General features: G+C 41.4%; 1 protein-coding gene across 5 annotated transcripts in view; it reads left to right on the forward strand.

The window, feature by feature from the left end:
• Positions 1-25,152, forward strand: part of map4k2 (mitogen-activated protein kinase kinase kinase kinase 2) — a 53,034-nt gene that overhangs the window by 3,965 nt on the left and 23,917 nt on the right. For 3 of the 5 annotated variants that reach the window (XM_079295482.1, XM_079295484.1, XM_079295486.1), the window contains exons 2-17: positions 6,370-6,427; positions 7,367-7,457; positions 7,772-7,836; positions 10,041-10,096; positions 10,690-10,737; positions 10,870-10,912; positions 11,059-11,131; positions 13,366-13,497; positions 13,669-13,731; positions 13,838-13,919; positions 14,965-15,081; positions 15,233-15,311; positions 22,109-22,167; positions 22,269-22,321; positions 24,050-24,088; positions 24,523-24,556. In XM_079295482.1, the coding sequence (XP_079151608.1) occupies positions 6,370-6,427; positions 7,367-7,457; positions 7,772-7,836; positions 10,041-10,096; positions 10,690-10,737; positions 10,870-10,912; positions 11,059-11,131; positions 13,366-13,497; positions 13,669-13,731; positions 13,838-13,919; positions 14,965-15,081; positions 15,233-15,311; positions 22,109-22,167; positions 22,269-22,321; positions 24,050-24,088; positions 24,523-24,556 (1,092 nt within the window). The remainder of the gene's footprint in view (positions 1-6,369; positions 6,428-7,366; positions 7,458-7,771; positions 7,837-10,040; positions 10,097-10,689; positions 10,738-10,869; positions 10,913-11,058; positions 11,132-13,365; positions 13,498-13,668; positions 13,732-13,837; positions 13,920-14,964; positions 15,082-15,232; positions 15,312-22,108; positions 22,168-22,268; positions 22,322-24,049; positions 24,089-24,522; positions 24,557-25,152) is intronic. The other 2 variants (XM_079295483.1, XM_079295485.1) reach the window with 1 other exon arrangement.

Genomic DNA, 25,152 nt, shown 5'->3' on the forward strand with positions numbered 1-25,152 from the left:
CATGGAGGCTGAGTGTATGAAGAGCAGCTCCTATCGCTTATTGTGGAGGTTAGTTATAAAGCACTGTCACAATAGCTTGTTAGACTGTGTACTCATACTTCAAGTTCTGACACTGCAGCGGTGTTGCAGTTTTTGTGCTGAGGAAGTGAACTGTTCTCAGAGAGAAGCACTCCAGACATTGAAACATGTCTATATTGACACCACTTTATCACAAATATGTAAGCTGTTATGCACAATGACATTTACAGATGTAAAAAAAGATAACGAACGAGCTGGAAGTGAAACCGAGTTCCAATATGTCTGAAGGTATTATCATGCTCATGTCATGACCTCTTACCAAGGGCCCGCAGTGTCCGTCGGTATATGTGAAGGAATAGTTCAACATTTTGGGAAATACCTTTCTGAAAGTTAGATGTTCAGATATCATTTTGGTTGCCACATTGCTCAACCCAAGATAGGTAGGCTATTGCATAGATGTGTGAATTTAAATACACACGGTGCAGCTAAATACAGTGATGGTTAGCCAGTCAACCCAAAGAAAAGCATCGTCAACAGAGAAACGTCTCAATGCAAGACTCTGTAGTCCTGCTGTGTTTACAGTGTTATCGGTTTCGCCTGCAGTCGGTTTAACCCATGGTTGGCTTAACTTCACCACTGGTAATGTGGTGAGGCCTGAAGCATCAGTATCATTGTTGTCTCCTGTAACGGTGGTTAAACTGTTGGAGAACTGCTCATGCAAAACAATTTCAAACTGGACACTGCGCTTTGTTGACTCCTCAGCAAGCCACACTACTCACAATGTCACAAACATCACGAAAAATTCTCGTTTGTTCAGAAAAAAACCACCAGAGGCAGAATTTACCATTAGGTAAGGTACACAGCTGCTCCGGTGCCCCAACTAAAAGAGCGCCAAACAGCTAGAAATGTATTTTGATGTTTGGATATGAATATTATTGAATTATATTGTCATTGTTCCCTTAAATAACTTACAAAAAGGCCCCTAAAGCACTTCAAAATAGGCAACTCATCTGTAGGGCTATACTACTCACTCTGTACTTCTACTTCAAAGGAAAACATTGTAGTACTACATTTACCTGGTTACGTTGCAGATTCAGATTTGGCTCTTAAAATATATCAATTCAAATATGATGCGTTATTATTCCTGAAACTATCCAGCATCATATTAGAATGGAAAGCTTCGCCTTGAACGCACATTAAGTAGATTTAAGTGCATTGTGCTGATAACGCTTCTTTCTTTCTTCACTTGAAGTAAACATTTGGATGCAGCACTTTCACTATGCACTATTCATAGTTTTACTGCTGCCAATACCAACATTCCCAGTTAGAGAAAGGATGAAAAATACATCAGTGAAATACACTTTGCGGAGGTCATTTCCAAATATGCATATTAGTCGCTTGCTTTGACATAACCACAGAGTGCTGTGTGCTCACAGTATAGTTGAATTCATACTACTTCTAATGATGGTATCAGAAAATAGTGCACACTGGAGGATTGACAATGTTGTCATAGATACCAGCATTGGCTGTAGTGTGAATGTGTACTGTTGTTGTCCGCCGATGCAAACAGACATAAAGGTGCTGCTCATAGCTGCAAAGTGCACTTCCAATATTAGTACACAGTGTGTGCTTTATGGTTCCTGTACGTGGAACAGCATTAGGACCCAGTTTTTGTCTCGGACCATAACTGTGCATGCAATCTTCATGCTCTCATCAGTATTTTTAGCCATGCTAGCAGCGTGACTCTCTGGATGGCAGTGTTGGTCCACCACCTTGGTCCAGAGTGAAATATGTCCTGAGCTTTTGGATGTACGTCCATCAAACTTGGTACACACATTTAAGTTCCCAAGAGGGTGAACAACTTGATTCTCTCATATTTCCTCTAGCACTACCACGAGGTTGACATTTCTATTGGATGGATTTCAAGGACATTGTTACAGACGTTAATGTTCCCCTCAGAATGAATTGTTGTGTTTATCTCTAGCTGCATCATCAGGTCCATGTTAGTTCGTCCAATACTTTATGACCAAATACAATCCCACCAACCTCTGATGTACTTTGTGATAAGTGCTAGTAAGCTAATTATGATTACAATTTAGCGTGTTATCATGGGAACACACTAGGCTAATGTTTAACATGGTAAACGTTACCTGCTAATATCAGCATGTTAGCATTGTTCCTGTGAGCATGCTAATATGATGCATTTAGCTCAAAACACTGCTGTGCAAAAGTAACAGCACATAGCTGCTAGCATGGCTGTAGACTTTGTCTTGTTATGTTAACAGTGGATTAAATGACTGTGTGTAATAGCAATGGTGTCCCTCATAGTGACTTTCTCAAGAAATGATCACCTGACTTTGTCAGGTCCTTTCAGCTCTGTGCTTATTAGCATCTTTTTGTAACACGCTCATTGTTCTTTACTGTTCTGGTTCAGTCTCAGCAGACCGACTGCTAGCATTTAGCTGGTGAAGAACAAAGCCAAAAGCAGAGTACATATTGAGCTTGTTTTATCAGGTGGACACAAATACGACTCCAGATGTATTGTAGCAGTTAATATTAGCCAGCATAAGTTACTTGGCACATAAGACCAAGTAAGTCTTTAGAAACAACCTTAAGCGTGTTTTATTGCTTATGAATTTAATAATAATACATTCTATTTATATAGCACTTTTCATCATAAAGTTGATTGATTTGTTCATTGATTTGAGATTTGAATATGGAAAGGTCAGTGCAATCTCGGATGTTTTTGGGGAGAGAGTTCCAGAGGGAGGGGGCAGATATGGAGAAGGATCTGTCGCCCCATGTCCGGTGCTTGGTCCTGAGTGGAAGGGACAGGAGGTTGGCATCAGAGGAGCGGAGCCGGCGGGATGGAGTGTGGTGGTGAAGCAGGTCGGTGAGGTAGGAGGGGACCTGATTGTGGAGGGCTTTGTGAGTGAGGAGAAGGATTTTGTATTGGATCCGTTGTGGGACGGGGCCAGTGGAGGTTCTGGAGAACAGGGGTGATGTGGTCACGGGAGCGGGTGTGGGTGAGCAGGCGAGCAGCAGAGTTCTGGATGTACTGGAGTTTATTTCGGATTTTGGATGATGTGCCGTAAAGAATGCTGTTGCAGTAGTCAATTCTGGAGGTGATGAAGGCGTGGATCAGAGTTTCAGCAGCAGATGAGGAGAGTGATGGGCAGAGACGGGCAATGTTTTTTAAGTGGAAAAAGGCAGTTCTGGTGATTTGAATTTAGCTTTTTTTTATTTTTAACATATGAATCATTTGCTATTTCTCACTTCAAAATTCACATATTCCTACTTTAGTGAAAAATGAAATGAACCAGACTACATGTGTCACCTGTTATCTGGCCTGTTTCAGTTTGAACTGGCTATGTTCAGCTCAACATTGTGTTTGTTTCAGAGGCCATTCATGCCCCATGCTTTCCTTCTGTATTCAACAGGAAATGAGGACGTCTCATTATGAAGAAATTACAGTTTGGCCAAAGAAGAGTACAGTGAAGCTTCCGCTCCAAATTCATACGTTACTGCTGTTATTTCAGGCTTGTCTGTGTAAAAATTATGTCAGAGATGCTGCTATCACTGCAGTCGCAGGAAGCCCTGCGGTAGAACAGGAAAGAAAACAGGAAGTGACTGCAGCCGGGCCACAGGTTGCATTGAGGCGACCTGCTCATCCCATTGGTGACTGCCTCGTTTTGTTGTGGATTCCCAGAGTCGAAAAGCAGTCCATCTGACGTCAGTGCAGTCGCTGAATGGGGATGACTGATGTTTCCAGGAACAATTGAGGAAGTTGAAAACACAGCATAGCTGCTTAGAACCAACATCCACCGTCATCTCTTACATAGGACTGTGAAAACTAATTATGGTCACCGATTTCACCTGACTGGGTGACCCAGTCAGGTGAAATCGGTGACTGGTTAGGGTCGCTTTGCTACTGGACTACTTTGACCTTCAGTTATGTTTTGACTTCAGTATAACACCTTGACTTGACTAAGACTGGCCATTTAACTCTTGTCCAGCGCGAAACAACAAAATACATGTCAGATTGCCTGCTGTGAATCTTCAGGGATCTGATGAATTCAAAGATATTTGGTGAATCTCTTACAATAAGCTAGTTTTATCACTAAGCAAAGCACAAGTCTGTCGTAAGTGGTACTGCTCTATCTCATTCTTTGACTCACCTGGGCTTGTGTAGAACAACCAGTAGGAAAGAGCCGTCTCGCCAGTGCTCTTTGTATTGATTCCCATGCTATGGAATCAATGGAAGGTTAAAGCCAAGGCGGCAGACTCAACCAATTCAGAAACTATGTTCTTCATCATCAAGATTCATACTGATCGGTTGCGTATACGCCCAGGTTTTCTTATCTCGATGGATTAGGCAGAGCTTCAACCACGAGATCACGTTCTTCATTTGGAAAATGTTGCACGTGATAGATCAAACAACAATGGGCTTCATGCAAGGTATTTGTGTATCCTAAATCTCTTTTCTCGTACTCTTTTGAGATTTGGTCACACAAGCATCTGATTTTCAAGTCCTCATAACTGCTCAGACTTGCTGCTTTCGACTTGAGGAATACCATCTGAAAATGTACATTCACGCGTAAGTACGTGTTCATGTATCTTTCAAGTAAGTGTTTGTAAGAGTGTGTTTGTGAAACATTCATGACTGACAGCTTTGAAAGCTTTGCTTTCGTACGAGTACTTTTGTGACTCTGAGCGCGTTCGTAAGTAAAGGTACGTTCATATTCGGGGATCGGCTGTTCGATTCCCGGATCCACTAGTCGTCTATGTCGATGTGTCTTGGACAAGACACTTAACTCCAAATTGCTCCAATAGATGTGCTTACAGTGTATGGGTGTGTATGAATGGTTAGTTATAGAGTCCTGATGGGCAGGTGACCCCTTACATGATAGCCCCAGTCATCAGTGTAAGAATGTGTGTGAATGATGACATGTCATGTTAAAGTGCTTTGAGTGGTCGGAAGACTGGAAAAGAGAAATACAAGTACAGTCCATTTAAGACTCTGTTTTTTGTCATTATTCCAAAAATATCACTCATAAGTAAAAAGAAGAATTTAAGGTCTCTACAAGTAGCTTCTAACTTCAAATCTGCAGAATATATGACAGTGTGTTGGACTGTTGAACTCAATAAATGTGCTCATCATTTCTGGCTGAAAGTCTTGTACGACTGATGCATCGTAGTTTTGGTTTGTGCAGGGTGTTATCTGGCATGTCCTTTGAGGGTAACGGTATGTTAAGAAGAAGAAACATTCCTTTATTAGTCCCACAGTGGGGAAATTATTCTCTGCATGCAGTGGGCTGCCAATAACAGGCGCCCAGGGAGCAGTTAGGGGTACAGTGTCTTGCTCAGGGAGACTCCGACACGGTGCAGCCGATGATCGAACCGGTGAGCTTTCGGTTGGCGGATAACCCTCTCTACCCAGTAAGCCACGGTCACCCCCAAAGTAATGCAAAGCCAGTTTGCGTTGCTGTGCAAAACTCAGTCTGCGTCTGCTGGGGCATAGAGCAGCTTGATACCAGCTGTGTGGAGGCACAACATCCAGGCTTTCTAAACCACAATAGTGCGCTCTACCACTGCAGGGGTACGCATGTGACGCACATTACCCTCTGATCTGCTCTGTGGGTCGACTGCAGTTACCGTGAGCCAAGGAGCAAAAGTGTTACCTCAACTGACTTGAGAAAGGAGGTGATTTTTCGAGAAATGACAAGTTATGCACTGTGGCCTTGATTTTCACTGCAGTATAAAAGTCCTGCTACTCTATGGAAACGGCACCATCAAGGCTCGAAGTAGAGAGAACCCAAACATGTATTTTTGCTGTATAACAGTTACCATGCCATATATCATAAAAAAGAAAAAATAATTTAATGTATGTTGAATTTCATTGATTTATTTTACAAAAATTGAGAAACATTGGAATCTATATTTCCAATATGTTTACAAGTGTTCACTCGGATATTCACAGAATATTTGTCACCTGACTGTTGGTCTCAGCCGAGTGGATCGTGGCTTTTTAGTTGCGCTGAGAAGCTCAGAATTTAATGTTTTTTACAGTAACTGGTTTCTTCCAATGGCTTATCTGGGGCAATATTTCAAATGTGGAATATAATGTATGTATGTATGTATACATACTGTATGTACTTTCATCTCATTTTTGTGGACATGATATCTCAGGAACACGTGGAGGCAAATTCTGCATAAATATACATGTACAACACCCTGTTCTGCTGACAAATAAAGTATGTTCCTAGCTTGCCTTCCACCCTGTGAGTAATAATAAAAAAGCAGGTAATAATGCATATGGTTATATTCATATATATTTTCTGTCCCTTTCAGGCTCGTAACATCAGGACGTCTGAACTGGCAGCTATCAAGATTGTCAAGCTGGACCCTGGTATGTCTCACATGACACATTCTCTCAAAGGCTTATTTGTAAAACACCAGATAGGAAGATTTAGTTTCTAATTATTTGATTTAAATTGTGTATGAACAGTGACCTTTGGGGAATTATGCTTTTGTTAGTCAGCTAGAAGAGAAGATAATTATCAGTCTCATAAGATAGCTCAAGACAAGGTTAGATTTGATTCCATTTTAGATATGAACCTTATTATCATTTACTTGACCCATTTTGCGCAGTGGCATACAATAAACCACAAGAGTGTTGATATTACACAGTGCGTTGATTATTTTCATATTATTCCAGAAGTTTAAGACTTATTTAACATTTAAGAATGGGAGAATTTAAGTCTTTGTGTGTATTGTTTTCACACAGACTTGAAAAACCTATCCTTCAATAAATTGTTGATTGTTTGAAGTGAACAATCGGAACCAGGACACTGGAAGCATTGCTTAATGCTCAACATCTGTAGTATCATACTGGTACAGGTTCTCAGTAGCAGCAATGTGTCATAACACTTAGATAAACTGAATATTAAAGGCCACATATGCTCATTTTCAGGCTCATGCTTGTATTTTGGGTTTCTACTCAAACATGTTTACATGCTTTAATGTACCAAAAACCACATAATTGTTCTCATACTGTCTGTCTGAATATGTCGATATTCACCCTCTGTCTAAAAACGTTCTGTTTCAGCACCGGTCTCTTTAAGACCAGTCTGCTCTGATTGGCTTGCGGAGAACAATATGAGCAAAAGCACTGACAGTTTTTGATGATACGTCCCCTTTAAGTGAATGATATTTCAGCCTCGTATACCAGGTCTCCCACTAGTCTGATGTTTACTGGGCTGTAATTGTCCCTCTAGTAGGAGCTCAGTGCACCGACACCAGACTGTTGTGTGAGAGAAGACATTGACTAAACTGTCTGTCTGTCCAGGTGATGACATCACGTCCATCCAGCAGGAGATCACCATGATGAAGGAGTGCAAGCACAAAAACATCGTGGCCTACTTCGGCAGCTACCACAGGTGCTGTGTGTTTTCAGCCTGTCTGCTCCTGGGATTCCTGGGATTGTCGGTTGACTTAAATGTGGAATTTGACTTAATTTCCCCACACTGTTGGTGCTGGATTCCGCTCCCACTCTTTCTAGTGCTCAGTTAGATTGTTGGCACAACAGCTCGTGAATGACGCAGTATGTATTTGTGGGCTAAGTTTAGTTTCAGAATCTTAGGGAGTGTTTCTGAATGCTTCAATGTCTTCTTTCACAATCCCTGCTAAACTGAAGAATAAGCACAGCTCATGTCAAACACAGTGATAAAAGTTGTGTGTGTGTCTCTTCCAGGAACACCAAGCTGTGGATCTGCATGGAGTACTGTGGTGGAGGCTCACTTCAGGATATTTACCATGGTATAGATACAAAAAATAATTAAGTTCTGCATATAGGCCTTGTATTACATCCAGTTTTAGTATTATCCGCAGTACTTAAAATGTGCAGCATTACCATTGAAAGAAAAAGTGGAAATGTTATTTCTTACCCAGAGCATTCAATACAGAGATAATGTGGCATTCATGCCATGTGGCACAGTGGGAAGAATGGAAACTCTGACGCTCCAATCTCGTTTCAGTTTTGGATGTATCGGGGACGTCATGACAGTTTCCACATTTTACATTACATGTATAGTCTCTTTTCAAAAATAAACTTTGTTTACATAGTTTTTAGGTTTAGGTTGTTGGGTTTAGGCAACAAAAGTATTTGGTTAGGTTTGGGTTAAATCGGTACATTTGTTGTGTAAAATACATTTGTTGCGTGAAATACATTTGTTATGTAACTGGCGTGAGTAAAGAAAGTAAGTTACAAAACTAAGATAAAACGAGTAAACGTTGACTTGGTTTCCCACAGGACATGAACAACGGTGTCCTGAGTGAAAGTCCTGTGTGGTTTGAAAAAAAAATAGAAGCACATTACTAATTATTATTATGCAGAATGACGCAATTATGTTTTTCCTTCTAGGGTGAAGGCATAAACCGCCCCACTCTACCTCTGATTGGCCTAACACTACCCGATCTCACTCCTTAATGTCTAACCAACCAACGAAGACACAAGTACTAGCCAATCAGAGGCAGAGTAGGGCGGGTCATGCCTTTGCTTTAGTGGCATTGACATTTGTGGCAACCCATGGGACGTGGAGACAAGATTCAGGAATAAAACAGGAGACTCAGAGACAGTAACAAAAAGTGTCCTTTAATAAACAGGTTAGGGTAAAGGGGGATGGGGTCAAACTTAACAAAAGATTCCTCCCGGTCAGGGTCTTTGGCCTTCGGTCTACACCCAGTGTGAGACGATTCCTCCGTCCTGTTTGGGCAGAACAGAGGAGAGAGGTGAGTCTGCTGAATTGCCTCCCGTCTGATGCAGCGCTTCTCAAGCGGTTCAGGAGATCCTCATAGTCTTTTGCCCAGTCTGTCTGCCACTGCTGCTTCCCAGCTCAGTGAACATATGCTCACTCTAGTTACCTGATGGGCTGCAGGTGTGACCAATGCCACGTGCCTAGTGGCTGCAGCACCTGCACTGGATAGTAGACTCTCTCTATCACCTCCCCCAACCTGAGCTTGGGGATCCGCCACCTGTTGAGTCAACTTGGCTTTTCCCCCTGGCTTGCCACACATTATTCTGCAATATAATTAGCCATGTGCTCACACAACTACACAACCCAACAACTACGCCCTGCTACAGAACCCGTCACACATGCACTCGCTAGAACCCGACACACAGCCCTTGGCTCGGCTTCTTCTTATTGCCGTCCGAGTATCGAAGAAGAGGAGAGACGATGTCCTGCTTCAATCCAGGTTTTCACGAAAGGCACTGGATCAAATTTATCCAAAGGGGGTCCAATTAGGTCCACAAAGAGACGTGAAGACAGGCAGTTTGTAAAAGAAAAACTTCTGAGCATTAGTAAGCTTTTAAAATACATTTAGTGAGAATTGCAAATGACAAATAATTGTCCTTTTTGATTTTAAAGACCCCTTTTAGGGGGTCTGAAGTCTCAATCAAAGTCCGAGACCCCCCGTGTTTCACACACTGGGTAACGGGCTTACACACAAATAGGCTTTTAGTCCAATGGGACATTTTCAGAACTATTGGGGTTTCAGAATAAGGGGCCGCTGGAGTCCCCCCCAACACAGAAGGGAGATGTGTCCCTGAGCTTTGTCAAATAGAAAATACTCCTTCAATGTGTTACTACATTTCTATTTGTAAACCTTCTAAGTAAATTAAGATATGTAAATGAGACCGCTTTGGAGTTGGTTCCACAAAGCTGTTAGCATTGCTTCCACTGATCTAATCTTTATGCTATGTTAATCTGAACATGTACTGGACACATCTCTAGATGCAAATTGATCCTCATCTAAATCTGGGTTTGACAGCAGTCATGTTTCCCGAAACTGTCAGACTGTAATCACCAGGTTCATTTTGAGACATTAGTGTAATTACTGTAAAACAGATGTGGAAGCACAAGGAGCTCTGGAAAGCCAGTTCTCTATTTTTAGAAATGTACCTGCAGGCTCGTTCTTTTTCTCCCTTCACTATGAGCCATTAATCAAGCTGTCCTCCTCAGTGACGGGCCCATTAAAGGAGAAGCAGATAGCGTATGTGTGCAGAGAAACCCTCCAGGTAAGAATCTTTTTGTGTGAGAGGCAGCTTGGTGCTGTCTCATCGTGAACTCTCTAAAGATACTCTGCTGACAGAGTGACTCATGTGTTTTTTCCCAACCACAGGAGAGCTAAATAGTATTTAACCTCGCCAGACCGCTTAAATATACTGTAGAGGTAAACAGAGGGCGAGACGGTCTGTAGTTTGTTAGTGAGTGACTTTCTGCTCACAGCACGCTTCTATATGATAATCAGGTTTGTAGACAACAAAAAGATCTGAATTTAAAAAAGAACTTGCTTAACAACTTACAAAAATATTTTTCTTAAGCACTCTTAGTATATCCATCTTATCTGAATAATCTGATTATGAGTGATGACAGCGCTACACTGCCTCTGCAATCTACCTATATATATATATACAAGCATTCTTGTGTAACTTCGCCCTGTTTTACTTTTCATTCAAGATGTTATTTTATTTTACAGTGTTCATTATTTCAACTAAGAGTAGGTTTTTTGGGTTACTCTTGGTTAAACCGAATTGATATAAAGTTTTGGTGTATTATTTAATTTGTAAAAGAAGACGCGCACCTGATTTTCATTCTTCGCTTTCCCCAGGGTTTGTATCACCTCCACGAAACTGGGAAAATGCACAGAGACATAAAGGTACAGCAGCTTTTTTTCAGAAATAAATCTTTGTCAAGTTGTTACAGTACAGTTGTGATCATATCTTCTTATACTGGGGGGGTCATGATGTGAACACGAGCTTAGATCAGTGTGTGTGTGTTCTCTCTGCAGGGAGCCAACATCCTTTTGACAGAGAGAGGAGATGTGAAACTGGGTCAGTGGTGATGGGCACACACACACACACACGTGCACATCTGCGTTACCTCTTTAACTACTCATGAAGTGTGCTTAACTAGGCCGGCCATGATGGATGATAGCCGCTCAGCTCCAGTGTGACCCTGCCTGTGTCTTCTCTTCTAGCTGACTTTGGAGTGGCAGCAGAGATCAGTGCCTCCGTAGCCAAAAGGAAGTCTTTTATAGGAACTCCCTACTGGTAAGACGGACAAAGCCACCTGTCCTCACCTGTCTGTAACAACAAAGTCATTACAAGAGTACTCACCCATTTAATAACGCACTTTCCTCTTTTTATTCTCTGCCAATAACAAAAACAAGATTTTCAAAAATGTAAGCAATAGATGGAAACACTTTTATCATTACACTTGTTTCATTATAAAACCATGGTTACTACACTACCCACAATGCAAAATGTTTTGCCACGTTCACATAATGTGGTACGGAACATGGTGATGGTGGTTTTCAGACACCGTCCGTTTTATTTAGTGCTGTTTATTTCAGCTTTTTAGATGATTATGAGACTCCCTGCAGTAAGTGCCACTGTGATGTTGACCTGAACTATATATAGTCAGAAAAGTTGAAACAAGTAAATGTGGACGATTTAAATAGATGTGAATGTGGTATTATGACCTCCGTGGTTGACAAAGGTGTTGATTGATCATGTTCTTACCCAGTAAAAGTAACGAGTACCACAAATATGTTCCTGGGCTTGTTGTGTGGTCATCTCCCCATTCATCTGCTCCTTAGTTAAAGCTTAGTCTGAAGTATTGCAAAATAAAAACCAAAGTGGCCTTTTGAGGCTGCCTTGAGGACTTCCACAATTTAGATTATATTTCCATTTCCATTGTTTAAAAACACATCAATGAGCCACACTGGGTGACATGTTCCTTCATTAGTATGAAGACACACACTGTAGTTCATTTTGAGTCAATCATACACAGTCCTGCTGCCAAAAATACTCACCAAGCACCAAATGTGGATTAATCGGCTGTTGAAAATAGCCCATCAAAAAAAATGCATATTTCTTTCAGTTTGTTTCACGTTTGAAAAAAAGTTTTTTTACAGTAGCCAGCTGTTTTAGGAAGTTACTGAGGCTTTAAAACCTGTTGCCACTCTGATGGCCCGCGGGCGGGCCATCAGAGTGGCAACGGCTAGTTATGTCTGGTACACAACTGCTCCCTTCAAGACAGGTACTGATGCGATATCTCATTAGAAAGCTACGGTTCGTGTGATTCGATTTATGCAAACCATTTCAAGATACAATCACAACAGCAGGTACAGTTAACGTCTCTGTCAACCATACACTGCAAAAATAGCCGAAAAAATATCGCTGTGACTCACCGATTTATGATTCATAACGGCTCCCTCGTGGATCCTACTCTTCCAAAAACGGTCTGGCTTGGTCGCTAAGGGTCCACTCGATCGATTCCAGTAAAAGATTTAGTCCAAAACACATTAGTACGTCCATAAACAGCCACGGGGGGCTGTTGCATCATTTAAAATTAGCCAGAAGATTTTGATAATCTTTGCTGCATTTCTCGTCATATCACTCGTTAAAATGTAAACACTGCGTCTCTGTGTCTCAAGATGGGACGCCTGCAAGTCTGCTGGTTAGATTGACACCTCATTTGACCCAATAGGAGCTTCTATAACCTGGTCACATTCTGGAACAGCCAACGAGAGTCCGCTTTGAAAGACAATGCCCGCCTCTCTTCTTTGGGTATATTCGAGCCAATTGGAAACAGATCCTGTTCAAACTCAGCTTCGTTATAGCGAATGAAATTACGAAGAGAACGCTATAATTTGCATATGGGGGGCTGCTGGGAAAATATCTGCAAAGTCAAATCTCACACCGCGAGTAAGCTTCTGGTCACGGATCTTGAAGTGCAGAGTGTAGTTGGTGAGAATCTGTGAAAGTTGACTGGTTAAATATGTTGTGTGTGTGTATATCACCATAAATCGACATAAACAAACTATAGTTCGAGTTTCGGACACGTATTGTATTCTTTGATTTTGACGTGGCGTCTACAAGCCTCCAAATGTGCATTTATATTTATTTCCTGTAGTATTGTCAAATTTCAACGTGTTCCAGGTCCTATGACGTCCTGCAGTCTTTTCGCTGTGTATCTAAGCTCCTAAGTGCCAGCCATAGATAACTGCTTCCATCTGTTGGCCAAAAGAAATCCAGGCAGAAAAAAAAGCCTTCTGTTTCAGTGTGTGGTAAACTATATAGCTCAATGCCAGTAGCACTTACAGTGATTCTGACGGTTTGAGAAGAAACTACAAAGTTAAAGTTAACATGTAACCAAAATGTGTCATATCAGAGGTGGACAACAATGGTAAGTTAATTTTGAAGTATCAATTAAAATGCCAATGTCCTTTTCAGTGTTTTATCTGATATTCCTCTCCTCTTCTTCTGTCCCCTTTGTGCAGGATGGCTCCGGAGGTGGCTGCAGTCGAAAAGAAGGGTGGCTACAACCACCTGTGTGACATCTGGGCCGTCGGCATCACCGCCATCGAGCTGGCGGAGCTCCAGCCTCCCATGTTTGACCTCCACCCAATGAGGTCAGTCAGCAGCAGGGACTTCAGCTCCAACTGGAAACAGACAGTTGTATCATAACTCTTGTGTTATGTAACAGCTTGGCTGCCTGCTGTGTATTGTGTTCCTGGACAGTCACTGCATGTAAATATTGAAGACATTTTTCCAGCCCGGTGACATTTCAAACAATGTTTCAGAGCGCTGATGTTGATGTCCAAGAGCAGCTTCCAGCCTCCAAGACTAAAGGATAAAACCAAATGGTGAGTTTAACTGTCTGTGTTCAGCATGTATTGAGACCAATTGTTTTCCAATCTCATCAATATCTTCTTGAGGTACAATATGTTCACTCTCTGTTGCTCTCTGCAGGTCGGCAGGTTTCCAAAGCTTTGTGAAGATGTCTCTCATTAAAAGCCCTCGTAAACGGCCCTCAGCTGAGATGCTACTGCAGGTTAGTTGCTCTTTTAAGCTTTCCATTAACAAGTCACCTGTCTCCATACATGCACCATACATAAATGGCATTTTAACCCGTACATATTCAGAGAAGATTGATTCTCTTTATGATGACACACGATAAAGCTGGGTGATGTTGCGCAGGTGTTATTTTTACCTCATGATCCCATATTTAAAGGAGCAATATACGATTTTTAGAGCATTAACATAGCAGCAAAGAAAGTGTGTGGCTCAGACGTCGCCATTTTGATAGGCAATTATAATGCTCCAAATCTTGTATTATGCATATTTTGCATGACTTTACAGACAAGAAAAAGATGTTAAGAAAAGCTTTTAAAAATGTTGGCGATAGTTTTCTCTTTTCCCTTTGGAGACACTTCAAAACAACTTGATTTGTGTCTGGATTTCCTCCCATAATTACATTTATGTTCAATACATGTATGCAATATGGCCCAGCAAGATTTTTTGTCAACAGCTTTGTTATTTCTTAATTATAAACAACCTTTATTTTGATCTGGGCCTCTCTCCAATACAACCTCAGTTTAGACTATTTTTTTTTAGAGATGGGATTCAGATATAGTTCATTCAAACTAATGTTAAGTATAAATTTAACACAGGCAGTCAAATGTATTGAATTTAACAGTAACCGATAGAAGCTCTGTGTCTTATCCTTAAACTGCAGTCTGTCTGATCAATGATCACGTCAGTGTTTTGTGAAGACATACGTTTGCCTGGGGTTACAGCTGATGGCATTCCTGTTCATCTTTTCAGTAACTTTTGGTTGTACAACTGTTTGTTGCACAAAACAAGACGTCAGCTTGGACTCTGGGAAACTGTGATGGGCATTTTTCCCTTTTTCTCTGATGTTCGGTAGACAAAACAATGACTCAAGTAATCATAAAAGAGGTCTGGAACCAGCCTAACAATGTCCTTCCGAAGACTGAAATTCTGACGATTAGGAGGCTAGTCAGTGTGGATCTGACATAATCGTGCATGATTCTTTGTAACTGTTCAAGGTCATGATCTGTAACTTGTTCCTCCAGCATCCGTTCGTGACACAGCTCCTGACCCGCAACCTGGTCATTGAGCTGCTGGACATGGCCAACAACCCTGAGCTCCACACAGGCCACACGCACAGCATGGATGACAACGAGCTGGAGGTCAGTACTGCGAGGAGGGGGAAAGGACTTTAAAGCAGTGTAACTATACCGTGACTCCTGAACCAAATGTCTGTTCTGTGTGCTCACAACAAACAAGCTGCAGGATGGAGACAGTCCCATTCAGTGTGTCATCTAATTGATCTGTTGACAGGTTGGGGAAGTGGCTCCTGACAAGATTCAGTCAGCAGGGAAACACCTGCCTATAGAGAGGACCCTGTCTGAAGAACAATGTGAGGACACACACACACACTTTAAAGGAACGCTCTGACATTTTGAGTTGTTTAGTTAGTGTAAATGAGACGAAAAAAAGTTCCACCAAGTGGTTCGACACTTAGCCACACTATACTTTGTATTCAGAGCCGATAAGCTAATGTCCTGTTAGCATGCTAACATACTAAACTAAGATGGTAAACATTATACCTACTGAACATCAAGCATGCTAGCCTTATCACTGTGTGGTGTTTGCATGTAACTCAAAGCATCGCTGTGCCAGCTACAACCTTACAGAGCCGCTAGCATGGCTTAAGACTCTCCCTACTTCCAGTCTTTATGCTAAGCTAAGCTAATAACATTGTGACTCCAACTTTTTAGTCGCACAGTCATAAAGCTGGAAACCAGGAAAGAAACTGAATACGCATATTTCCCAAAATGCTGAACTACTCATCTCAAACTACTTCATGTACAGCATAATAATTTGTTTTTATGAACTTATTATAATTATTGTAATGTCAACAACACCCACAAGAGAACACCAACATTATCACTGTAAACACCGTGACATCTAAATGACAAACATTATATATTATGGGCAGCCAGTCTTCACGGAGCTCTGCATCTTTGCGTGTGAATATATATAATCCATATATATCTTAAATATTGCACAGTAATACTTTGTTTCTGACTCACTGTATGCACGCATGTCTAAATATACTGTGTGTCTGTTGTACTGGCTGAAGAGTGGCTTCATTGTACTCCATGACCCCCAGTATTCAGTGCTGTAATCTCCATAATATGAATGAGGACAAAAGCCTCTCAGTCAGCCTGCTGACGGCTGCCCTGGTCCTGTAAACCGTCCATACATGTGGGACGAAGGCTGCGTCAGAGAGGCACTGAGAACATGCCATTGGTGTGTGACAGACAGTGGTACTTCTATGCACTGGCTGCAGTGACTTCATACCGCTGCTGCTACCAATAGTCTTCTTGTGGCGTAAGGGCTTCTGGTGCGACAGTCTGGCTTCACACTCTGCCCAGTACCAAATCATAGATCAACCTGACCTCAACTTCCCCTATACACAGTGTGCTATTCATAGATACCCAAGCCACAAGCACTTTCAAACCGTGCACCTCAGTTTGACCAATATCACACTGCTAGTGCTGTTACTACTGCTAATGCTAGCGCAGTGTTGGGAACGTAGAGGAGCGTGTTTGGGTTATCAGCATCTAAGAAACTGAATTCTTGACATCAATAGAATTATTAATGTAAGTAACAATTATTAATGATTATTAATAACAACGGGGCACCACCCTGCGAACAGGGACCAATAACTAAACGATAAAACTAAGTCTCATAATTAGTGTTCACTCATAATGTCAGTAGTCTGAGCACGATTGCACATTCAGAGTGAAAGTGAAGGTTTAAGTTCGAGCACAGGCTACTACATCCAGTTATCATTACACACATACACAAGTAATCACAGACAACTGCTCTTTAAAATATAACAGTTTATTAAATCAAAATAATAAATGATCAAATCAAGTAATATTGCAACCAACAAACACGATCATACACTTTTATGTGTCTAATACCTAAAGTCAAATGAATAAAATGGGGTAAGGAGATATATACACAAATGTGTGGGTGTATATGTATGTATGTGTGTGTGTGTGTGAGAGAGAATCTGTGTGTGACACGAGGGGGTGTAACCTATTCCATCAGTGATGAAAAGGGGAGGGCCAATCTAGAACTACAGCCTAGAACTACAAACCAAGATGGCGGACTTTAGTGACCTAGACCAAAATGGCTGAGAGGTGGCTGTGTTTGTGACCACGTGTGACGGCGCAGCACGTGTGTCGGGACAATAGATAGGTTCACCCAATATCAGAGGCTCTAACTAAGTGTGTGCAGGTTAAGAGGGAGAGGGAGAAAAAGAGAGAGAGAGAAATCAACTCTGCTGCGATGTCGTAAATGAGTGAGAACAGCTGGTCTTATCCTGCACAAGTCTGCCGTCGTCTGTCTGAACTGATGGCAGCTAATGCAGTGATAGCCACGGCTCTACACCTACTCACAGAGTCGATTTAAGGAAGAGAGAATAAACCAAAATAAAATAAATCCCCAAAACAAAACTGATCTTTACCACTGCGGTGAGGTGAGCGTATTGCTGTCTTATCACCCTGAAACTCGGTCGGCGAGACGAGGGTCCAGCCACCGTGGGTTTCAGTCTTTAAAGTGATAGACTCACAAACTCCACATTCACTAGCAGCGACGGATCTAATGCAAACAGTTACAGCAGGAAATACACAATATAGCGGGGCTCCGTGGTCCGCGATGGTTGCGCAATAACACGATATAACACGACAGTGACTTAACACAACAAGATATGGGAATAACAATGCATAAATGAATAACTTAGATTAAACTAAGGTTAAATTAAGCTAAGCTAAGCCCAGACACCTTGACTCTTACTTTGAGAAGCGTCGTTGAAAGGGGTCAGTTTCCGTGGAGGAATCGTTCGTTCCTCCAGGGATGAGGGCTGGTGTCGGCACGGCTTCGGAGCTGACTCGGTCTCCTCGCTGCAGAGAGGGACCGGTGTTTCAACTTCGGCTGAGGCACGTTGTCGTTTCGTTCCTCTTCGGCAATCTTCGGAGAGGAAATAGGTTTACTCGTCCTTCTGCCGGTGGTGTGCACACAAAGATCGCGGAGAACTGATCACGGAAGTTATTTGTTCTTGCGGGATAGGGTCCTTAAACTCAGAATAAACACAGTCTGTTTCGACCAGCGAATGTCACGTGTGACCTGAGTTGAGGGTTGAGGCCGGCGGTCCTCATGAATCTTCTTGTAGCTAGCGTGGTGCTGGAGGAAGAGGCGTGGGTCTTCTTATCCCAGGACGAAGTCCAGAGGGAAGAGGGCGATTCTCGCCGTGAGAGCGCTTATAACCAGGTCGACACAAACAGCGGGGGGCACTTTCTTGGCCAATGAAGGGCCAGCGTCAGGTTTTGGCCGGAGCTGGGGGTGTGGTCATCCTAGGTGGAGTCTCTGGCAGATCTCAGGTCAGGCGTTTGTTGAGGAAGGAAAAACATGGCTGCTCCTGTTTGGAAAACGCATGTGAGGGACTCAGCCAGCCAGGAGGTGTCGCCAGACCCCAACAGCGGTTACCACTGCTGATTATTATTACAGATTTGTAATCTTCATTAATCGGTTTGCATTTCAGATAGGTGAACTCCTTGTACAGCTGTTTGTGCTAGACTTAAGAGTCTACAGCGATGCTAGCGGCTGTGTGTGGCTGTATCTAACGCTGGCATGGTGTCATGACATGTCAGTTTTTAGCCTCAGCTGCACTTTGTGTGGGAATGTTTTTAGTTTAGTAGGTATTACGTGATCAACCAAAGTTTTGCGCAAATTTAAATTTTGCCGTCACCAAGGTTGTTAAAATTCAGCCTGAGAGGAACATGAATGGACCAAATGTCTTGGCAATCCATCAAACAGTTGTTGAGACATTTCCCTTAAAACCACCAATGTCAACCTGCAGTTTGCGCTAGAGGAAAACTAGGGTGATCACCAAAGTCAATAGGTTTCATCCTCAGGGAACCACAATTGTCTTCATGCCAAATGTTGTTCCAATACATCGAGCAGATGTTAAGATATTTTCAAAGAGAACTTTGAATTGCTGGTAATGAGGAGAATTCAGAGGATCACCAAAGTCATTAAGCTTCATCCGCTGGGTACCATGAATATATGTACCAAAGTTCATAGAAATCCATCGAAAAGCTGTTAAAAGCTGATATTTCTCTCTGGACCAAAGTGGTGGACGGACCAACAGACAAAGACACAGCCATGCTGCAAAGGCAACAAGACACACAAAATAGCAGTGCAACAACAAGGCATCACCATGGTGCGAATAACATAAAGCACCAGTGAAGGTTGGGGAGGCTGCTGGCAGCTCTGCTGTGTAATACAGCACAGAGCTTTCGAATCAGCCCCCCCCCCCCAAAGTACGTTGCCAAGCAGCAACAGTGGATCTTTGACCAAAAAAGGACACATTATGTTCACCGGGATGGAATTTATATTGCAAGGATGTTTCAAGTTCTTGCAAGTTGATCTTCACACTGTAGTGACGCCACTGACTGCTAGGAAGGTGGAAAATAATTAAAAACATTCAAAATAAATAGTGTTTTTGTTTGTTCATGACAAACATTCTCCATTCCTTTAGTGGGTAGTGTATTTTTGACATACATGTTGAATAAATCAAGACATTTTGCAATCAGTTTCTAATCAGCAAAGAAAATAACTAAGGCAATAACTAATAAGGCAAGTTTATTTGTATAGCACATTTCAACAACAAGGTAATTCAAAGTGCTTCACATAAAAGCATCAAAACATAAGGCAAAAGAAAAGGAGATTTAAGAACATTCATTAAAACATTAAAAAACAGTGTAAGAAATAAAATGCAGTCGTAAAATGCAGAAATGCAGGAAATTGATTAATATATTAATTGAATGTGGTTCAATTAAAGGCAGCAGCAAACAGAAAAGTCTTCAATCTTGATTTAAATGAGCTGAGGGTCTCAGCAGACCTGCAGCTTTCTGGGACTTTGTTCCAGATATGTGGCCCAGAAAAACTGAACGCTGCTTCTCCATGTTTAGTTCTGACTCTGGGAACAGAAAGTAGACCGGTCCCAGACGACCTGAGGGGTCTGGATGGTTCATAAGGTAGCAGCAGATCAGAGATGTATTTTGGCCCTAAACCATTCAGTGTTTTGTAAACCAACAGCAGGATTTTAAAGTCAATTCTTTGTTGGACAGGAAGCCAGTGCAAAGACACTAGAACTGGGGTGATGTGATCCACCCTCCTGGTCTTAGTGAGGACTCGAGCTGCAGCGTTCTGAATCAGCTGCAGCTTTCTGACGGACTTTTTACAGAGACCTGTAAACACACCGTTACAGTAGTCCAGTCTGCTGAAGATAAATGCGTGGTCAAGTTTTTCCAAATCCTGTTGAGACATAAGTCCTCTAATCCTTGATATATTCTTCAGGTGATAGTAGGCTGATTTTGTAATTGTCTTGATATGGCTGTTCAGGTTGAGGTCTGAATCCATAACTACACCTAGATTTCTGGCTTGGTTTGTGGGTTTTAACATCAGTGATTGAAGCTGAGCGGTGATTCTCAATTGTTCGTCCTTGGTACCAAAAACAATTACTTCTGTTTTATCTTTGTTTAATTGAAGACAATTCTGGCATATCCAGTTGTTGATTTGTTCAATGCAGTTACCCAGCCCTTGTATGGGATTATAGTCCCCTGGTGACATAGTTATGTAGATTTGTGTATCGTCTGCATAATTATGATAACACACTTTGTTGTTTTCCATAATCTGAGCTAGTGGAAGCATGTAGATGTTGAACAGAAGAGGCCCCAGTATTGAACCTTGGGGAACACCACGTCATTTTAGTCAGCTCTGATGTGTAATCAGCTACAGACACAAAGTATTCTCAGTCCTTCAAGTAGGATTCAAACCAGTTAAGACCTTCTGGTATCGAGTTCTAAACTTTAAAATTATGATAGAAGTTTCATCTATTAATGCAGGCATTCAGAAATGTACACCGTGGAAGATAACTGAGCAGAGACGAGACAGCTACTTCCTCTTTCTGGTTCACTAGTTCCCCCATCAGGTTCAGGTTACTTTTATTTGTACCCGTAGGTAGACTTGGTTTGCAATAGAAGGCGAGGCATCCATCTCGACACACATTACAATAAACACAGACAACAAGACAAACATGATAAAAGTACACATCCTCTGCTTCATGGTTCTCTGCGCTTACATGGCGATCTGCTTCTTCCTGTTAACCACGTCTCAGTCAAGTCATCAGAGAAACCAAAGTATGATACTTAAGCTATAAGCTAGTCTTCCGAATAAATGTGAAAATGGATATGTATGTTGGTGTGTTTTTTCAAAAAACATCTGAGATGCAAAATATTATGAAATGCCCCGTAAAATTGTATACACACCTTGAAGCAATCAACCATGAATACATGATATAAGCAAATACTTGTATTGTAATGAAATACTATTCATTACAGTACATTTCTTTAAAGGAAATTTGGATGATTAAAATCCAAAGTTAAGGCTTTAATGACAGTCGCTCGTCAACTTATGTCCCAAGTTCATATTTTGACCTGATGGTGTCGCTAGAGGAAAGTTCATGGAGGGTTCAGTCCTCTGGAAAGCGTACGTGTACTAAATCAGACCATTGGAATGTAATATTTTGTGCATGCATTCTGGTGACATTTAATAAACGTTCAGGTGGTCTCGAACAATGATGGACTCCCAGTCTTGACTGCCCATGACAAATTAGATCGAAATCTGTTCAGTAGTTTCTGAAGATTATTGTGTAATGTGTTTAATCAAGAAGAAATGTGTCTAAACAAAATAACTTCCAAGAGACACAAAACTACAGAGATGTGTTATGACTACAAAGAGACACAACATACAAAAAGAGACTCAACAACTATGACGTACTGTATGTGCATCTTGGTCCTGTGTAGAAGAGGTGGTTGGGCCTTTTGTATGTCTTTGCCCAGGGGTCCATTGTCTCATAATCCCCCCCATGCAACCAAACCCTGACAAAGTAAATTTCAATGTTTTTAAGTTAGCTGGCATATCAGGCAAAATGTGCAATTTATCTAGCTTTTAATTAGCTTAAGTAAATACTGTATGTTGTGAGCTGTTAAATGTGAATAGTATCATGGACATTTAAAAACGTTTCTGTGTGAAAATTGCTCAACACTCTTCATTCTCATCACGTTTTCTTTGCAGTCGACCAAGTGAAGTTTGGGCCTCCGCTGAGGAAAGTCACTGAGCCTTATCCCGATTTGGTGAGGTTCTTTTCCTGCAAGGTATTTTTGTGACAGAGATGTATACTGATGATATACATTAATATGACCATGGACTGTGTGTCTCCCCCCCCCCCCTTCAGCAGGGCTCCTATGATGATGACTGGAGTCTGTCTGGAGGCGAAGACAACTCACCGTGAGCCTTCTCTCTGTTTTCTTCTTCACGACTCTACTTTCGTTCTGTTCTGGGAATGTTATGCTTTTAAGCTGTCGAGATGTCACATCTGTAAAGGATGCCTTCTTCGAAGCTATCAGTAATTCATCCTATGACAACATTGGACTAATTACCCAAATTCCTCTCCTGTCAACGATACACTCTGATCATGTTTTTCAAGTGGCCAGTAGTGGCCCCGAATCCAAAGACTTCCTCCCAGCTTTAGAACTGTGTTAAATTCTAAATGAGATCCCAACAGTGAACAGAGCATGGATGTTTCAAAGGGGACCTCCACTGATTTTACAACCTTGAGTTGGGAAATACTACTGCTTATATGAAAAAAGTAGTATGAAGCCTTAAGTGTCTCCAGAGGGAGCTGTGTGAAGTCTGATAAATGTCCTCAAGTGATGTCACACTTTCCATTCATTGAATATCCAAACAACTATTTTCGCCATTTGCTGCTATTAGTTGCCTACGTCCAAAAAGTTCTTTAGGCTTCTGTGTTTTACCAGTAAAAGTCATCAATTCTGTTTAAGACTTTTTAAAACCTTTATCACAACCTGAAATGATGTGAAATTAGTTTGTCTTCGTCATTTTACAATTATTTTCTTTGTGTGTGCGTGTAGTGAAAATCTCTTCCTGGGAAAAAGAGTGTCATGTGACCTGCAATTTAAAGTGTGGCCGCGACATCAAAATTGCCAAATTGCTTTTCGGGGATTTGGTAGCACTAATGTGCACTATAGCAAGATCAGGGTGTATCTTTAATGACAGAATATGGGATAGAATAGTGTAGTCCTATGGACTGATGTAGTGGGCTGATGTAATATGTTTTGTTTTTGAAAGCAGCAGGAGAAGCTATGGTAGAATCATTTCTAATGTTAGATCAGATATTTAGCAATACTATTATTGGTAATATTTGTAGTATTCTATCAGTTATATTAACATTGTACTCACCAAAGTAGTCACTGAGATCTGGGAACACTTGTTGGTTGTAAACAAAGCAACAATTTATCAAGATAATCCAAACCACTGATGCCGTTCAGGGCTATGTGTAGCCCAGTGAGCCCTTCTGTAGTGACCGAAAGTACGACACTTCAATCAACCATGTTTCCCCTCGTCACTGTTGTAGTGACACCTGAATCACTAGGTTAGGGAAAATGGCTCCGCTAAATAAAAAAATTGAAATTAAGATTTAATGAATGAGATATCTACATGTATTATTTGTGGTGGGCACAAAATTTAATGTGTGTAATGCAATTCCTTATTGCTTTTGGGGGCTGTCCATCTTTGCTTCCATTGCACACATTTTTTGGGAACATTTACTTTAAAATATAACACCTTTAGTCACGTTCGAAGAAATGTGTCTGGGAACAGATCCATTAGTGGAACCCTTAACCCACTGATGAGTAATTTTATAACCAGTAAATCACTTCTTATTCAAAATGCTCCACGTAGGACTCCTAAACATAGTACTTCTAAAATGTTGTAAAAAGTTAGCAATTACCTAGGTGAGTACATTGTTATCATTACTGATGGAAATTATTGTGAAAACTAAGAAGAATAAAATCTGAGTTGTAATAAAGTGGAATTATCCTTTAGTTTGGCACAGAACATCAGCAGTCCTAATATCCTCGGACTAGTAGTGGACCCCCCTTTGTTGTGGGCCATTCAGGCCCGTAGTCAGATAAACACCAGGTGTTCCTGTTGCAGGAGCCTGTTGGAATGTGTGGAGCAAGCTCTGCAGCTGAGGTAGGCAACGTCCATCAACTCCAGCCTCTCCTAACAGCAGTGCGCCACTCCCCCTGTCCCACATGAATTCACCTGAAATCAACTTGTTGTTGTGATCGTTTTTATGATTTGAGTAGAAGCTAATGCCAAACATCTTTGACATAATCAGTGGGTTTGTGTTCCCGCTCCACTAATCCCATCATCAAAAGTCCTGAACTGGATGTGGATGTGATTCAGCACAAACTCACTGCTCCTCTGCTTTTTGGGCCTTTTGTCTGTTTGTTTTTTTGGTGTTTCGTCAAGATGTTTTTGCCTGTGCTGCTGTTGCCCCACCCTCAGCATCTTCTGCATTTGTTGTCCAGTTCGTCGCCATGACGCTTGAATTGGAAACTTGATTGGGATTCTTTTTTTTTTTTGGAGCCTGATCAGGACATTGCTCTTCCTTTGTCTTTCAGGAGTTTAACCATTAGAAGGGCGCCATCTACTGATGTGAGTGGTAATTACACAACCATAAACTGAAGCTGTGATCCAATTGCATACTACATACTGGTTCGATCCATAAGTTTGTGTTTACACCTTAAAAAAACACAAATTATACTTGACTGCACCAGCGAGAAGACTTGACAGAACAGATACAATGTATTTTAGCTATAAATCTGACAACAGAACACTTAACGTATAGGAAACTCAAAATTGTAAATTTGTGGCCTTTTAACTTTAAAATCTTTCTTCCCTGCTTCAAACGTTGTGAATTCTAATGACAGATTAAAAATATGAATCCTGCTACAAACGGTTCAGTCACAGACTCGATACAAAACCACTAGGGTCTGTATGACAAATTGTTTCTCATGCACAAGGATATGTGACATGTAACAAAGGACGCTGAGAGGAGCCAAACCACAGATGTGTGGTATGTCAGGGCGCCCAAATCAAGTGTTAAAATGAGTTTAGCACTGAAAGCGAAGCTGCATTTGAAACTTAAAGAGACAAACTGACCATTTAGTTACTGGTTGGGTTCAATCTGGACATACTATTTTCATTTTACACCAGTATAATCTTCTCCTAAAACACCAGAAAACCTACTT

This window comes from Melanostigma gelatinosum (assembly GCF_949748355.1).
Source record: "Melanostigma gelatinosum genome assembly, chromosome: 23".
NCBI classification, from domain to species: domain Eukaryota; kingdom Metazoa; phylum Chordata; class Actinopteri; order Perciformes; family Zoarcidae; genus Melanostigma; species Melanostigma gelatinosum.